This window comes from Chiloscyllium plagiosum, unplaced genomic scaffold, assembly GCF_037043375.1.
Source record: "Chiloscyllium plagiosum isolate Xiang-an unplaced genomic scaffold, Cpla_swu_hap1 HiC_scaffold_3, whole genome shotgun sequence".
Classification (NCBI taxonomy): Eukaryota; Metazoa; Chordata; class Chondrichthyes; order Orectolobiformes; family Hemiscylliidae; genus Chiloscyllium; species Chiloscyllium plagiosum.
Genome location: NW_028270141.1, coordinates 41,128,511 through 41,145,935, shown reverse-complemented (window position 1 = coordinate 41,145,935; position 17,425 = coordinate 41,128,511). Strand labels below are relative to the sequence as shown.

Sequence of the window (17,425 nt, the reverse complement as noted above, 5' to 3'; positions counted from 1 at the left end):
AGGTCTCTTTTGTATCTTTCCCCTCTCATGCTAAACCTATGCCCTCTAGTTATGGACTACCTGACCCTATTTACCCTATCCATGCCCCTCATAATTTTGTAAACCTCTATAAGGTCACCCCTCAGCCTCCGACGCTTCAGGGAAAACAGCCCCAGCCTGTTCAGCCTCTCCCTGTAGCTCAGATCCTCCAACCCTGGCAACATCCTTGTAAATCTTTTCTTAACCCTTTCAAGTTTCACAACATTTTTCCGATAGGAAGGTGACCAGAATTGCACGCAATATTCCAACAGTGGCCTCACCAATGTCCTGTACAGTTGCCACATGGCCTCCCAACTCCTATACTCAATACTCTGACCAATAAAAGAAAGCATACCAAATGCCGCCTTCACTATCCTATCTACCTGCGATTCCACTTTCAAGGAGCTATGAACCTGCACTCCAAGGTCTCTTTGTTCAGCAACACTCCCTAGGACCTTACCATTAAGTGTATAAGTCCTGCTAAGATTTGCTTTCCCAAAATGCAGCACCTCGCATTTATCTGAATTAAACTCCATCTGCCACTTCTCTGCCCATTGGCCTGTCTGGTCAAAATCCTGTTGTAATCTGATGTAACCCTCTTCGCTGTCCACTACACCTCCAATTTTGGTGTCTTCTGCAAAATTACTAACTGTACCTCTTATGCTCGCATCCAAATTATGTAAATATCAAAAGGTAGAGGACGCAGCACCGATCCTTGTGGCATTCCACTGGTCACAGGCCTCCAATCTGAAAAGCAACCCTCCACCACCACCATCCTCTGTCTTCTACCTTCGAGCCAGTTCTGTATCCAAATGGCTAGTTCTCTCTGTATTCTGTGAAATCTAACTTTGCTAATCAGTCTCCCATGAGGAAACTTGTCGAACGCCTTACTGAAGTTCATACAGATCACATCTACCACTCTGCTCTCATCAATCTTCTTTGTTACCTCCTCAAAAAACTCAATCAAATTTGTGAGACATGATTTCCCATGCACAAAACCATGTTGACTATCCCTAATCAGTCCTTGCCTTTCCAAATACATGTACATCCTGACCCTCAGGATTCCCTCCAACAACTTGCCCACCACCGACATTAGGCTCACTGGTCTGTAGTTCCCTGGCTTGTCCTTACCACCCTTCTTAAACAGTAACACCACGTTAGCCAACCTCCAGTCTCCTGGCACCTCACCTGTGACTATCGATGATATAAATATCTCAGCAAGTGGCCCAGCAATCACTTCTCTAGCTTCCCACAGAGTTCTTGGGTACACCTGATTAGGTCCTGGGGATTTATCCACCTTTACCGTTTCAAGACATCCAGCACTTCCTCCTCTGTAATATGGACATTTTGCAAGATGTCACCATCTATTTCCCTACAGTCAATATCTTCCATATCCTTTTCCACAGTAAATACTGATGCAAAATCTCCCCCATTTTCTGCAGCTCCACACAAAGGCCGCCTTGCTGATCTTTGAGGGGCCCTATTCTCTCTCTAGTTACCCTTTTGTCCTTAATGTATTTGTAAAAACTCTTTGGATTCTCCTTAATTCTATTTGCCAAAGCTATCTCATGTCCCCTTTCTGCCTTCCTGATTTCCCTCTTAAGTATACTCCTACTTGCTTTATACTCTTCTAAGGATTCACTCGATCTATCCTGTCTATACCTTACATATGTTTCCTTCTTTTTCTTAACCAAACCCTCAATTTCTTTAGTCATCCAGCATTCCCTATCACCTATCAGCCTTTCCTTTCCCCGTAACAGGAATATACTTTCTCTGGATTCTCGTTATCTCATTTCTGAAGGCTTCCCATTTTCCATCCGTCCCTTTACCTGCAAATATCTGCCCCCAATCAGCTTTCGAAAGTTCTTGCCTAATACTGTCAAAGTTGATCTGTTCAGCCACGGAGTGATGGGGTTGGATGGTGCGGGTGTCCCAGAGATGTTCTCTGAAACAATCCGCAAGGAGGCATCCTTTCTCCCTGATGTACAGGAGACCAAATCGGATGCAATGGATACAGTAGATGACATTGATGGAGGAAGAAGTAAATTTCTGTCAGATGTGGAAGGATCCTTGTGGAGACCAACACCTGGTGGAAGAACGACCCTGATGAAGAGCTTATGCCTGAAACGTCAATTCTGCTGCTCCTCAGATGCTGCCCGACTCACCGCCCTCCTCCAGCATCACACTCCCGACTCTGATCTCCAGCATCTGCAGTCCTCATTTTCTACCAACCAGCTAAAGCATCCAATCTCCTGAAGTGCTGACTGCCTGTCTCTGAGGTCCCCAGCATCATAAAAGCCAGTCATAAACCAATGAGATTCAATCCATTTAATAAGGAAATGACTAGGTGAATTAGGCACAACATGGGATGGAACAATATTTTAACTGTGACACTAAAGTCTAATGCTAGGTGCACAATTAACTCCTGACAAATCCATTTTATGGCGGCTACAACCCTGACACTGATCTAACAGTGTGCAAAATTGCACAGATATTTTTCTACACAGTGCCGGACAAATCTGATTCAGCCAATTATTGTTTTATTAGTCTATTTAAAACCAAAAATAGTGTTGGAGGTGTCATCAACAATGCTAGCAAGCAACAAACCCACCAATGACCTGCTCATAAATGCTCTTTTCAAACTCCATTTGGACCAAGACAAAATATGGGCGAAAGAGCTGGATATCAGAGATGAATGGAATGTGATTGCCCTCAACATCAAAGCAGAATTTGTTAGAGTTGTGGCATCAATGTTAAATTGAACTTATTGGGAACTGAGGGAAAACTCTCCACTGCTTGGAACTGTACCTGGCAAAAAGGAAGATGATGTGGTGGTTTTAAGCCAAATCATCTTCAGCTGCATCATTAGTGACAAGCCCTCCATCACAAAGGTTGGATGTGTGAAATATTGTCAATGTTCAAAATAAGTCTTCATGGCTAATCCTCTGGGCGTTTGCTTGCCAATAGAGGGTCAATGGACCCAACATTGTTAATTCTGATTCCTCTCCACAGATACTGTCAACAAAATCCCATTCTGTATTGTAGTAATATTCTTCTAAGAAAACATTTCAAATCTTGTAATGTCTCTAAAATGCAGTAGAGAATGTTTCAGTATAATCTTTATGGTATTATAGATGAAAATGGAGGATCCCTGCATTTTTTATTCTTTCTGGGAAGTTTTTCACCTTTTGAACAAAATGGAGATATTTTACATCCAACATGAAATCCTGGTCTTTGGAATATGCCAGTCTGCAACATTCAGTCAAGGTCAAAATTTACACTGGAATACTAACAAGTTTTGAGCAGACCAAAGAGCATTTTCATCATGTTGATGATCTTCCAAGTGCAGTTGGTGTTTGTGTAGGTGTCTGTCCTGGGGACCAGACAGTAGAGCACTGAGTCCTATATTATAGAGCTGCTTGGGAAGAACCTTGACAAAAACCATTGCATCTCTCTCCAGACCTTCTTTGCCAAGGCACTTTCCAGAAGGAGATCTGTAATAGTTACTAGAGCAGTTGCTTTGAGGGCAGCATGAGATGGTGCACAGAGTCCAGGCATGCATGAAGGATCTTGCAGAGAGGGCCCACCAGCCGAACTATGTCTTGATGCTTATTGGAAATTTATGGCAAAGAGATATTTTGCCAAATTACTTTGACGGTCTTCTCAGTGAACCACCTGACAGGATCCATACGCTTCTTTTCCCACAGAGTCTTGAGGATACTATGTGTTGACCACTACCTGATGGACTTGTGGTCAAAGGTATTTTCCTTTGCAAATGTTTTCACAAGGGACAGATGATATGGAGCGTTCTGCAGCATTGAGGTCAGACTCAACCTTCATACCATCAGGGACAGGTAGAACCTCAGTACATAGTAATATTTGTGTTTGCACACAGAGGGTCAATGCACAGCTTGATGCAGCCACAAAGGTGGCCATCAGAATGAGGCAGTGTTGGGTACATTCTTCTTCTCTCATCCAAAGCTTTGTACATCATGTTCCATGAACACAGTCCATCTTTGACCTCTAGATGTAATGGAAGATGGCTTGGATGACTGCAGTGGTGAAGGCTTGGGGAATAGGCTAGACATTTGCCATATACAGCAACACTAAACATATCTGATGACCGCATTGTAAATTCAACAGAGAGAGAACAGTACTGTGGGCGGCACGGTGGCACAGTGGTTAGCACTGCTGCCTCACAGCGCCAGAGACCCGGGTTCAATCCCCGCCTCAGGCGACTGACTGTGTGGAGTTTGCACGTTCTCCCCGTGTCTGCGTGGGTTTCCTCCGGGTGCTCCGGTTTCCTCCCACAGTCCAAAGATGTGCAGGGTCAGGTGAATTGGCCATACTAAATTGCCCATAGTGTTAGGTAAGGGGTAAATGTAGGGGTATGGGTGGGTTTCGCTTCGGCGGGTCGGTGTGGACTTGTTGGGCCGAAGGGCCTGTTTCCACACTGTAATCTAATCTAATCTAATCTAATCTACTCCCATCTGGTCAATTTCTGCTTTACCTTGGTGGTATGCTCCTTCCAAGTTTTAATGTAGGGACCAATCCCTCTGAACTATAGCTCCTGCATCTTCAGGTAATCTGGCCTGACAGTGAAGGTGATAAAAGATCATTTTGCCCAGTTCCCAAAGAATTTGGCCTTGCTCTTACCTCAACTTACTTCGCCATTCAGAGATGTTACAACTTATCTCTGGAGCAGCTAGGTCTTGATCCCAGGTCTCCTGGTCCAGAGGTACAGACATTATCACTGCACCAATCACTTATTTTCCTTCAGATTTTTCTGGATTCTTTTCACTGTTGGTCTCTTAACAGTTTTGCCACAGCAAGCATGTTATAATATAATCTAATACCCAGCACTGGCACCATATTGTACTCTGATGTCTGATTCACAATCACTGGTTGCTTCTGGTTGGATAGTGTGCTGCCACCTATCCTACTTCCTTTTCTGAGTAACTATTCATATTCATATTCATTGTAGGATGGACCATAAATAAACTCAACAGAAGAGGCCCTAAGATGAAAAGATTAATTTTGGGTAACAAACTACATCAATTACAGGTTACATTAACTCCTAGGCACATTAACTATAACTACATGAGATAGAGAAGTAGGTCTTCAGGAAACCATGCCAGTCTCCAGCTGATGCAGCACTCTGAGGCTGTGTGACATTGTCAGACTGGGCAGAGCTCAGTATTGCTCATTATTAACTCTTTCAGAACTATTAGTTATATTGACTGTTTCTTCCATAAGGACTCATGAGAACCACTGTAGGTTTTTTTCAACTAACTGCAAAATAGTGCAAACCTTCCACATGTTTTATCCCTCAAAATTCAAACTGAAATTGAGTCCCATCTGCATTCTACGTGGTGAAAGATAAAGTGAGTATTTTCTCTGTTTGAAGCTTAGGCACATTCAGTATATGAAGATTCAATCAACACCACAGCAAAACAGCAACTGCTACCTTTTCCAAACTGAATTGCTTGAGTCTGTCAGCAAACACACCTAAATATATTAACAAAAGGAACCTTTCAACCCACAGCCCACCTTGACAACAAAATAGCATACTTTGGGATGTTCTGAAACAAAAGTGTAAATTTACAAAGCCACATTTGTTTCTGTAACCCATATGAATAATTTATATTATGAATGGAGTTCTATGATCCTTTCCCCAGATTTTCTGGCTGTATTACAAACTTAGAGATAGATCATTCATTGTTCAAGTTGTTCATTGTTGACACCGATCTTTTAAAATAGGCATAGGATACCTTTTAAATATAATTAACCTATGGTTGTTTGAGATGAATTTATTACCAGTTTCTCCATTACGTGTTTACTTATCTTAAAATTAACACCTTTAACCTGCAACCTAAAAGAATATTCTTGTAACCAAAAGTTATATTCTGAGTTATGAGTAAAATCTTCACCACACAAGGGCAATAGGGCAGAGTCGTTACCCACAGTTCTCACCAGGGCATGGCTTTGATAGTTGTTACAGTGCCCCAAGATATGAATAATGCAATGATGTGACGTACAAGAACAACAGTGACTGCAGTGATTGTTGTAGTATAGTTGACAGAGACTGATTGTTACAACAACTCCATTATATCATGCAACTACTAACATGGTAGAAGGCTGATTAGATGGGTCTTAGATAACTTTTCATCTAACCATTCCCAGAAAAAAATTTTAAAAAGTGAGGAAACACCGTGAGACCAATCTAAACACTCCCTATCTGTTCGATCAGGGGATTTCAAATTTACAACCTTCAAATAGTTTAATTGCGGTGCAGTATGTTGTATTGAAAACAAAATCAATAAGAAATCAACCCTACAATTTTTGTTTTATATCCTTTCAAAAAAAGTCTATCAAGTTGAATGGGTGTAGAAAAAGTGTACCCATGCAAGATTAAGAAAATGCAGCCTGCAGCCACTTGACTCCTTTCCTATGCCACTCACTACCACTTTCAATCCAGTTGCAAAGATAAGTAAAATATAGAAATAAGAATAACAGAAAGAGAAAAACAAAAGTATTCAAAAGTGATGATTAGAAGGGAATGTACAAAGGCAGAAGAATAAGAGAAAGAAAAACAAGAGCTTGAAGATCGGGTGTAGGTTTGCTCACTGAGCTGTAGGTTTGATATCCAGACATTTCATTACCTGGCTAGGTAACATCAACAGTGGTGACCTCCAAGTGAGGCTTCACTTGGAGGTCGCCACCGATGATGTTACCGAGCCAGGTAATGAAATGTCTGGGTATCAAACCTACAGCTCAGCGAGCAAACCTACACCCTAAACCTCAACCTGAGCTATAAACCTTCACAAACCTTGCGAAAGCTTGAAGATATTTTAGAGAAACTGTATTCTTAGCATAAAATAATAAGGAGTATATACAACAGAAACAGACAATTTGTCTCTATCTGCAATATCTATGCCAGAGTTTATGCTCCACTCAAACCTCCTTGCATCTTCCTTTATCTAAACCTAACCATCCCATCTCTGTCCTTTGAATGTTTATCTAATCACTTCTTAAATGCACCTGTACTGTTTGCCTCAAACCCTTCTTATAAGAGTAAGGTCAGTATTCCCACCACTCTCTGGATGAACTGTGTCTTTCTCCTCAATTCACTGTTTGTTTCCTTAGTTTTGCTCTTCCTCATAAATGGAAAAAAACTCTTTTTCAGTGTTTTCACTATCAAAATCTTTTGTGATTTTAAAAGCCTCTATTATGACTCACCACTCATAAGTCCTTTCTCAAGATGAGTGAATAAAAAGTAAAGACAGATGCAACTTGTTTACCGTTATCTGATAAATATGACTTTCTGATTCTGTGATGTGGAGATGCTGGTGTTGGACTGGGGTGGACAAAGTCAGAAGTCACATTACACCACATTATAGACCAACAGGTTTATTTAAAATCACAAACTTTTGGAGACCTGCTCTATCTTCAGGTGACTTCATGTGACTTCTGATTCTGGTATCATCCCTGTACATCCTTTTTGTATGATCTCCAGTCTTTTGTATATTTTAAAAATAAGGCATCCAGAACTGTGTGCAAGTGTGGTCGAAGCAAGATTCAAAATCAAGTTTAGCATATCTTCTTTTTCAATTCCATCCTGCTCGAAATAAGTAGGAGAAAGTAAGGACTGCAGATGCTGGAGATCAGAGCTGAAAATGTGTTGCTGGAAAAGCGCAGCAGGTCAGGCAGCATCCAAGGAGCTAGAAATAAGTACTTGTGTTTAGTTTGACATTTTATAGCTTTATTAATTTGTGTCATGACTATTAGTGATTTGTGTTTTTGTAGTCCCAAATCTATTTGTTTCTCTACCCCATTTAAGTTATTTGAATAGAATTTTAACTGTAAGGAAGGCTAAAGAACAAGAAGTGGCGTCAGATTGGAAAATCTTACCCATTTCTGGTTTTAACTGGAGCAGGTTTGTAAGTGGGGGAACACTTGTTGAGCTGCCAGGAACATTTTAAAAATATTCAAAGAGATAAACTTTAATCCAGCATACTGACTTTAACAGTCACCATGCATGTTTCTTGACCTGCAGGTTCAACAGGTAAGAATACAGAGAAAAGTTCTCCTTCAATGAAACAGACAAGCTAAAATGACTTCAAACAATGAGACCGAATAGGTGCAGTCCTACCTGAGTGAGTAGCTAGTTGTCACAGTGATTTTTCTAAGCATGTGCTCTTACTGTTTGACAGGTGACTTCTTGGAAGTAAGTTCACTAGTCTCAGAAATTACTTGCCTTTATTTGCATTCTGATGATGTCATCTTCACTATGACATGGAGAAGCTTATGCAGCTCTATCTTGTATTCCTGATGAGGAATGAGGAGCAGTGCTAGCTATAACGACAGGAGGAGCAACACCAGCAAAACTAGCAAATGGATTAGTTGTTTTAACACTTGTGAGCACCAATGCCTATATCGTCGCTGACATCTACAGCCTCTTGGATTGAGAACTCTTTCCCATTATAGCACTTGGGAATGCATTGTCAGAATCCATTAAGGAGGAAAACAATGGACAAGCCATTTTCCCTCCCCATCCACCCCAGTTCTCCACTCTCCATGGAATTCTGAACTCTCTTCTGCAAGGAAAGAAAGGAGAGATTGTGAGTGTGAAAAATGGATTGCGTGCAGAGAAAGGAAGAACTAGCTGTGAGATGGCACAGAGATAAGAATGTGAGTGCATATATTACTGTTTAGATGAGGAATGAATGGAACTGCGGGTGTGTTAGCTTAAGGAATATTGTGCAGGAAATGCTAGGAAAATTAGACAGTGATGGTTGGTACCTATTGTGTTATGCCACTCATCTCTTTTGCTCTCCTGAGGTCTTTAAACTTCTTTGGCACCACCTCAAAGTTTGAGAAATCACACTTTTACTGCTTAACACCTCAGTTCCTTCCATCTATGCCTGTTTGGCTTTGAGAGGCTGACCTCTTCCATCCTCAGCAAATTTCAACTTACTTTATCCACTGAAGGATCTCCGCGTAAGAATTGAAGAACCAAAGGACAGCTTTCCCAGTTATCCTATTCATTCCTGAGGTGTTGAAGCGACAGGACTCCAAATGCAGTTCAGTAAATTTAACTGTGATGGAGAGCTTTAACAAGAAATCCTTCTTTTGATGGTATCTGTGTGTAACCTTACCAACCCTCATCAATTAGTCAGACATCTGGCCGTGGGAATGCTTATGCTTTGGCTAGTGATCCACTGCAGAGGTCATTGACAGACCAACATGTTCTGACTCAATGTTGGTTGCCCAAAACATGAGTTTGTTGTAGGTTTCACCCTTATTTTAAAATTATTTTGCTTAACAGAATGTAACATGTAGAGGACCTTGAAATCACATGCAAAATATATGTCATTCTGAAAAATATATTAAATAGATTAGATTAACTAGATATATATTAAAAACTCCTGTTTACAAAAGCATACTTTCAGTTGTCACATTTTTTGTCAGACTATTGTATCTGAATTTTTCAATTATAAATTCCAATATATGCAGCCACAATGAAAGCAGCCAATGCAAACTTGTCGTATCGAATTACACCTGACTAAATATTGTGTTTGCAGCTTTACATTCCAAAACATGTATGGCAAAGAAATTCTAATGGTCTAGCAAACGCCACATGTTGAATCTTAAGTCTTTTTGGCTAAGTGTGAGTTGCATCAGGTTTTTAGGTAGGTTTTCACCATGAGTGTTCCCTTAACTGTCTACCTCATCCTGTTGTCTGATTCTAGCCCCATTTTGCTACACGCCCAGAAGAACTAGCCACTGCTGGGATATCTCGGAATTGAACAGTATCCTATTGCAGGGATTATGCACCTGAACAGGCACTGACAGTTTGAAGCTGCACTGCATGGTTCCTGATATTTGCCTTGAGCCTGGCAGACAAGGGAAATTTGTTACCCCACTTTGTGGGCAGGGATATAGAGGTCCTGCTGAATGGGTGGTGCACAGGCAGGATGCCAGCAGATCAAGTCAGTCTGGTCTGAGGTCAGTGCAGCCTCAGCCACCGGAGGAATGCACAGCAATGTCGAAAGACAGTCAATGATCGTCTCCACCCTGCCTATGTAAATGGCATCATCTTCTCTCTGACACCTCACACTCACTCTTTCTCTGCTACTGAATCCACCTCCCAGCAAACGCATAGTCTATCACATTCACTGTTACCTGCAACATATTTTCTCACTCACTCTCACCCATCCCAACTCCAAACAACATTCACTCTGTGTGCCCTTGACACTACCTTTTCACTTGCTCAGCATATCTCTCCACCTGCACCAGAAGTTACAGCTGAGCCACCCACTTTCATCTCTTTAGTACCTGCATCTCTCATTGCAGGAGTAAAACTGTACACAATAGAGCAGAAAGAATCAAGACAGGAGGCTGTCTGACACTCAACTCCTCACCCGTTTTGTGGACAACATCCTATTTCTGATCATCCCAAGCAGCTGACTGTCTCCAAACCCTTAGATTGTTATCGGAACTTTTCCTTGATTTACTGTGCCAGAACTCTCCTGACCGAAGGCTATCTCCCTTGGCATGCCTGAGGACTACTGACAACCATGACAAGGTTCCTAGCTTTGTATCTGTGCCAAACCTCACAATAGTATAGCAGTCTAGAAGGAATAGAATGTTATTTAGGGTTTAATGAAGTAGGGTGGAAGATGGCTTGTGTAGCCAGTTAGGTTCTGTAAAGTCAAACCGTTTTCTTTGTCGTATATCCATGGCTTTCATCAGAGATTAAATAAAATTTGCTAAATTCACGTGAAAAGAGTTAGAACTTGTTAGAGTCACTACATTAGGTTAGTACATTGAGTACAGATGTTGCAAGGTCATATTGCAGCTGTACAGGACATTGGTTTGGCCATTTTTGGAATACTATGTGCAAGTCTGGTCTCTCTACTGTAAAAATGACGTTCTGAAACTTTAAAGGCTTCAAAGAAGATTTACAAGGATGTTGCCAGGGTTGGAGGGTTTGAGCTATAGGGAGAGGCTGAATAGGCTCGGGCGCTTTTCCCTGGAGTATCGGAGGGATGACCTTATAAAGGCTTATAAAGTCATTAGGGACATGGATTGGGTGAATAGACACGGTCTTTTCCTTGGAGTGGGGGAGTCCAAAACTAGACGGCATAGGTTTAAGGTGAGAGGGGAAAGATTTAAAAGGGACCTAAGGGGCAACTTTTTTATGCGGAGTGTGTTGCATATATGCAATGAGCTACCAGAGGAAGTGGAGGTTGGTACAATTACATTTAAAAGACATCTGGATAGGTATATGAATAGGAAGGGTTTAGAGGGATATGGGCCAAGCGCTGGCAAATTAGACTAGATCAATTTAGGATATTTGGTCAGCATGGACAAGTTGGACCGAAGGGTCTGTTTCCGGGCTGTCCACCTCCATTGGCACTGTGACACTACATTTCCCAGCGGGCAGTGCTGCTGCAGTATTGCTGCTGTTCTCTTAGTCTCCTGATCTGAATGCTGGTGACGAGTGGTGAAGTGAAACAATCCAGTTAAGATTTGCTTCCATGCAGCCACTTATTTTATTGTTCCCGATTTCACACCGAAATCCTGCACATGAAAATTATTCTGACTGCACTGTGGAATTGAAGGTGGTTCAGGATAGTGGATAGATACCTACAGGCTGAGCTTTGTGCTGCAGGGTCCCGAGATGGTTTGAGGATCCCGGCGCGGACTGTGTGTGTGGGGAGGCCAGGCCGGAGTGAAGTTGGATCAGCAAAGCATCTTGATTCCTTGGTGCAGCCGAGATGAATAAAGAAGGTAGTTTCATTTCGAGGTCGGGCACTGTTACGCACAGATATCTTAATAACCATTGTCGTTTATATAGCGACTTTAGTTTAATCATAGATCATATGGTAAAACACACAAGGTGCTTCCACAGAAAAAGAAATAACGGAGGGACCTATCAGGACATAAGGATTGTGTTGGACAAGAAGAAACAGCGATAGAAAGATAGAGCAGTTTAGGGAGTTATGGAATCTGAGTTAAGGACCAAGGCAGTAGAAGGCACGGTTCTAATGTTGAGATGATTAAACTGAGAGATGCTCGAATTATAAAAGAATGCAGAGATTTCAAAGTCATGATTTGGAGGGGCCGGTGTTGGACTGGAGTGGACAAAGTTAAAAGTCACACAACGCCAAGTTGTAGTCCAACAGGTTTATTTGCAATCACCAGCTTTCAAAGTGCTGCTTCTTCCGGTGATTTCGAAGGGTTGTAATGCTGAAGGAGATTGTATATCGAGAGAGGTGATAAGATTTGAAAACAAGGATGAAATTTTAAAAATGAATGTGTTGTTCGGCTGGGACAAAGAATCTAAACATGAAGGATAAATGGCAGTATAGAAATTGGGACTCTGGCAACAGAGGTTTATGACTTCAAGTTTATGGAAGGTAGATTACGGGAGGCTGTCTTGAAACAAAATAAGGATCAGTAGTGATGGTCGGTAAATTCCTGGGAAAGATTCAATCACGGAATGAATGAAGAGAGAAAAATCACAAGGAGACTGGACAAAAACTGCGTCTTTAATCAGAACTTGCTTCTCTTCCATGCTTGCTGTCTACTAGCACCAGCAAACCCTCTGTGCTGCGCTTTTCTGGAGTCTCTCTTCCTACCAAAGTGTGTTCTATCAAATACCAGCTTCAAGTTTTTGTTCACTCACACAACCTATCAACAACCCATTGCAGATTCCTATGTCTCCAAGGAATGCTCTTTCACCTATGTTTATGTTGTCAGATACATTATGTTCTGCCCCCTCCTCCCAAGTCATTAATATGTCTCCTTGTTTGAGTAAATAATTTGGGGCCTAGGATCCTTATGGCACTCTACTATCTTTGTTTTTCCAACCTGTAAAAGCCCCATTAATCCTTACTCTGCTTCTGTTTGTTAACCAATCCTTAATCCATATCACTTAATTCTCAATACTGTTGGAGCTTTTATCTTGTACAGTAGCCTTATTGAAATAAATGCCTTTTGGAAATATCAATTAACATGTGAGCCAGAAAAGAAAGTTGGATGCTCAGTTGTTTGTTGGTTATAAGATCAAGGAAATAGGTGGTGGGTCTTATGGAAGGAATGAGGGAAAATGTTAACAGAGAAACTGGCATCAGAAAAAGATGCAAGCTAAGAACTGGGGTGGAGCAGAGCAGGACTTTGAAGGAAGTTTGGCCTGGGGTCTATAGGATTGAAGGGATATGACAGAGATATCTGAAAACTTAATGATTAAGATGTCCAAGAAAAAGTAGGGCAAGGATGGAGAGTGATATCAAAGTGTGGTCAGAGATGGTCTTACCTGTTATAACACCACATGAGATGGAAAGGTCAAGAAAGTGTCTGTGAATAAGACTGAACATATTAATTAATAATTGGAGTGGACCGTTTGGTCCATGGCTCAACTTCACTCTCTTGCCTGCTGTCCATATCCTTTCATTCACTATCAAAAATCTGCATCTGTCTTGAATATGTTCAATGATAAATATCACAACTTTCTGGGATAGACAATTCCAAACACTCAATCCTCAGAGTGAAGAACCTTTGCTCCTCTCACTCTCTGAAGTAATTTGACTGCTTACTCTGAAGCTATGTGGCTCCATTCTTGACTTCCCAGTTAGATGAAGAGACCAAGACTGTTCAGAACTTTGACCATATCAGTGAAGTCCCCCCTCATTCTTCTGCATTCCAGAGAGTGCAGGCCTAATTCACTCAGCTCCTCAATGTAGAACAACCCTCTCAGGAACAAATCTAATGTACCTTCATTATACCATATTGAAGGGATGTATATTTTTTCTTCAGAACATGGAAACTAAAATTTCTCCCTGGTGTGTTCTTACGAAAGGCCTGTACAATTGTAACAAAACATTTTTGTTCTTGTACTCCCAAATCTTTGCATTAAAGGCCAACATGCCATTTACCTTCTGAATTGCTTGCAGTATCTGCATGCTAAGTTTCTCAACGTCATTTCATGCCTTTGAAAAATATTCTTTACAGCCTCTTCATTGCAGCTTCACCGCTTATAGTTAGTCTGTCAATGTCATTTAATGCTGAAAAGGTGTTGCTGGAAAAGCGCAGCAGGTCAGGCAGCATCCAAGGAGCAGGAGAATCGACGTTTTGGGCATGAGCTCTTCAGGAATGATTCCTGAAGAAGGGCTCATGCCCGAAACATCGATTCTCCTGCTCCTTGGATGCTGCCTGACCTGCTGCGCTTTTCCAGCAACACTTTTTCAGCTCTGATCTCCAGCATCTGCAGTCCTCACTTTCTCCAATGTCATTTAATGCCTTTGAAAAATATTCTCCTTTTCTTACTGATTTTTGAGAAGATTTGTAGCTCAGGTTGATGATAAGTCTGTAAGTTAGCTCACTGAGCTTGAAGGTTTGTTTTCAGCTGTTTCGTCACCATTCTAGGTGACATCATCAGCGCTTCACCAGAGATTTTCACTGATGATGTTACCTAGTGATCCTTGTGATGTCCCAATAGCTACAGTCTGCCAACTTGAAAATGCCCTGTTGATTCCTATTGACTGGTCAACAAACAAGAAGGAATCTTCCAGCTATGCAACAGATTCCAGTTCTACCTGCCTCAGAAATGTCATGTCCAAACAGGTTGATTAAAAACACATATTAAGTCTCTAACTTTTGTGTGGTGATGTCTGGAAAGCCTTTTGGAAATCCAAGTACATTACATCAACTGGTTCCTTTTTTCTTCTTTACTAACTACGTCGGCAATTCTGTAATAACTTGTCAAAATTTATTTCCCTTTATAAAACCACATTCATTTTAGCTGATTGTTCTCAGAAAATCATAGTTAACATCCGTAGTAATTGGTATGATACTAGTGATTTCCTAATTACTATGATCTGCTGAGTAGCTTGTAATCTTTCATTTTCTCTTCCTCCTTTCTTGAATAACAGTAATACAATTCACTGCCCATTCAAGAATCTGAGAAGTTTTGGAAAACCTTTCTCACCACCTCCTTTATCTCTGCTGCTATTTTGGAACACTTGAATGTAGACCATTAGGGTCCGAGATTTTTTGGCTTTCAGTCCAATGAAAATTTTCCAATTATTTTTCTCTGTTGATGTTAACTAGCTTAGGATCCACACACTTATTTCCTCCACAGTTACCCCGGTTTTCTTTCTGGAATGTCAGTCGTGGCTTCACCTCTGAAGGTAGACACTATATTTGTTCAAATTCTCTGTCATTTCCTCATTCCTCATGTTAATTTCTCCTTTCACTGTCTGTAAAGGACTAACATTTACTTCAGCTACTTTCTGGAGTTTGTACGTTCTCCCTGTGTTCTGGGTGGGTTTCCACCAGGTGTTCTGGTTTCCTCCCTTCAGTTCTTTTCAACATTACAAGCACACCATAAGACTATAAGACTCTTCTTTTAATCCAATATTATCCTTAACTTTCCTAGTAAACCACAAATGGATCTTTCTTGTTGAGTTTTTGTATTTTTAATGGACTGTATTTTAATTGAACATTTGTTTCCCATTCTTTATTTAACATTATACTTTTTACTCAATTGTATGTCATCAACCTTGGCCAACTCTGCTCCCACATCTATGTAAAAAATTAGCTTTGTTTACTTTTAAGATTTTTGTTTTGATTTGGAGTACAGAAGTTTACGAAAGTAATATGGAATTTAATATTGTCATCATTGAGTTTTGAGAAGATTTGTAGCTCAGGTTGCGGTTCTGGATGTAAGTTTTACATCCAGAGTATTATCATTTTTCCCAGATTACTAATTAAACCTAACTCATTGCAAAGTACCAGATCATTGATAGCTTTATCCTTAGCTGGTTCCACTAAATATTGTTGCAGTAAACTATTATAGAGCCACACAGCATGGAAACAGACCCTTCAGTCCAACTCATTCATGTCGACCATGTTTCCCACACTAAACCCGTCCCATTTGCCTTTATGGAATTGGGTCACAGATTAGCCACAAGGCTAATGAGAGAACAGGATTGAAGGGAGTAAAAAGTCTGCTCCCTCGCTGTGATCCTGTGTATTGTTTGGTGGTGCTGCAGACTGTTCAAGACCCTGAGCTAACATGTCTCAAAAAGTAGTTAAATGAAGAAAACTTTTTCAGATTCACACCTGTTGCAAATACAGATTGTTCTGAAGTCAAGATTCTTGGTGCATCCAATGAGACTAAAATATTTTACAAAGCTGAATTGTAGTCTCTATTTGGGCCCTTTCTTACAATGGCAAATAACATTCAAATGCAGCTGAGAAGTACTGTATCTTGTGCCCTTGCATGGTCAGTTCAGGGAGCCCTGGATGGTCAGCGACAAGACATGTAACTTACTGCCAATCCTTCATGACTGAAGATGGGTACGATCTTGACCTCGGTGTCTGCCATTCAACAACTTTAGTTTGTTGGAATGAAAGTCATTGAAAAGTTATGTTTAAAATGAATACACTTGAATGGAAGATATTCAACTGAAGGAGCTACAGAATAACTACTACAGAAGAATATAATGGTCACAAAACTCGGGGCAATTACGAACAATCACAAGACAGATGCAGAGGAAAAGGATATAATTCATGTTTCAGGGCTACTGTGGCACATGAGCAGCATTCCTACCTCTGGGCAAGGAGGTCCAGGTTCCAGTTTCACCTGCCCTGGATATGTGTCATAACACATCCAAGGCAGGTTAATTAAGAATAATTGGAACTTCCAGTCTTCAAATTGCAAGTTAATCAAATAACAAGATACAAACTTATATCCATGTCTCATCCACATTGTTGAAACCACAATAAGTGGATAAAATAGTCCAATTCATACAGCATCTCTCATGTAGCACTAAATATCGTGATAGCATTCTACAAATTCATCTTTCAAATTACCTTTGCCAGTTTGATTTCCCCTGTCTACATGAATATATGTTTCCTGAAAAATAACAAAATAAACAATGTAATAGTTGATTTGTTTTGTTGATTTAAGCATCATGGCACTTATTGCACATTCCTAATTGGAAGATGATGATTTGCTACTTTCTTGAACTGTGAAGATGAAGGAGTGATGATCTGGTTTCAAGTCAGAATGGTGAATGACTTGGAGGGGTACCATTAGGCGATAATGTTCTCATGCTTCTGCTTCCTTAGGTGGTTGCAATTCCGTGTTTGGAAGGTGCAGTTAAGGAGTAACTTTTGTCTTTGTTCTCTAGTGGATGTGGCTGTTGCTGTCTGGCCAGCATTTATTGCCTGTCCCGAGTTGTCCTTGAGAATGTGGCGGTAAGCCACCTTCTTGAATCGCAGCAATCCATGTGCTGTAGGTTGACCTACAATGCCCTTAGGAAGGGAATTCCATGATTTTGGCCCAGCGACAGTGAAGGAATGGCACAATATTTCCAAGTTAGGATGGTGAATG

The 17,425-nt window shown here is 40.9% G+C and overlaps 1 protein-coding gene across 1 annotated transcript in view; it reads left to right on the top strand.

The window, feature by feature from the left end:
- The first annotated feature begins 11,529 nt into the window (after window positions 1-11,529).
- Window positions 11,530-17,425, top strand: part of tsnax (translin-associated factor X) — a 66,827-nt gene continuing 60,931 nt past the window's right edge. The window contains exon 1 of the mRNA XM_043680115.2: window positions 11,530-11,814. Within this exon, the coding sequence (XP_043536050.2) occupies window positions 11,802-11,814 (13 nt within the window). The 5' untranslated portion in view covers window positions 11,530-11,801. The remainder of the gene's footprint in view (window positions 11,815-17,425) is intronic.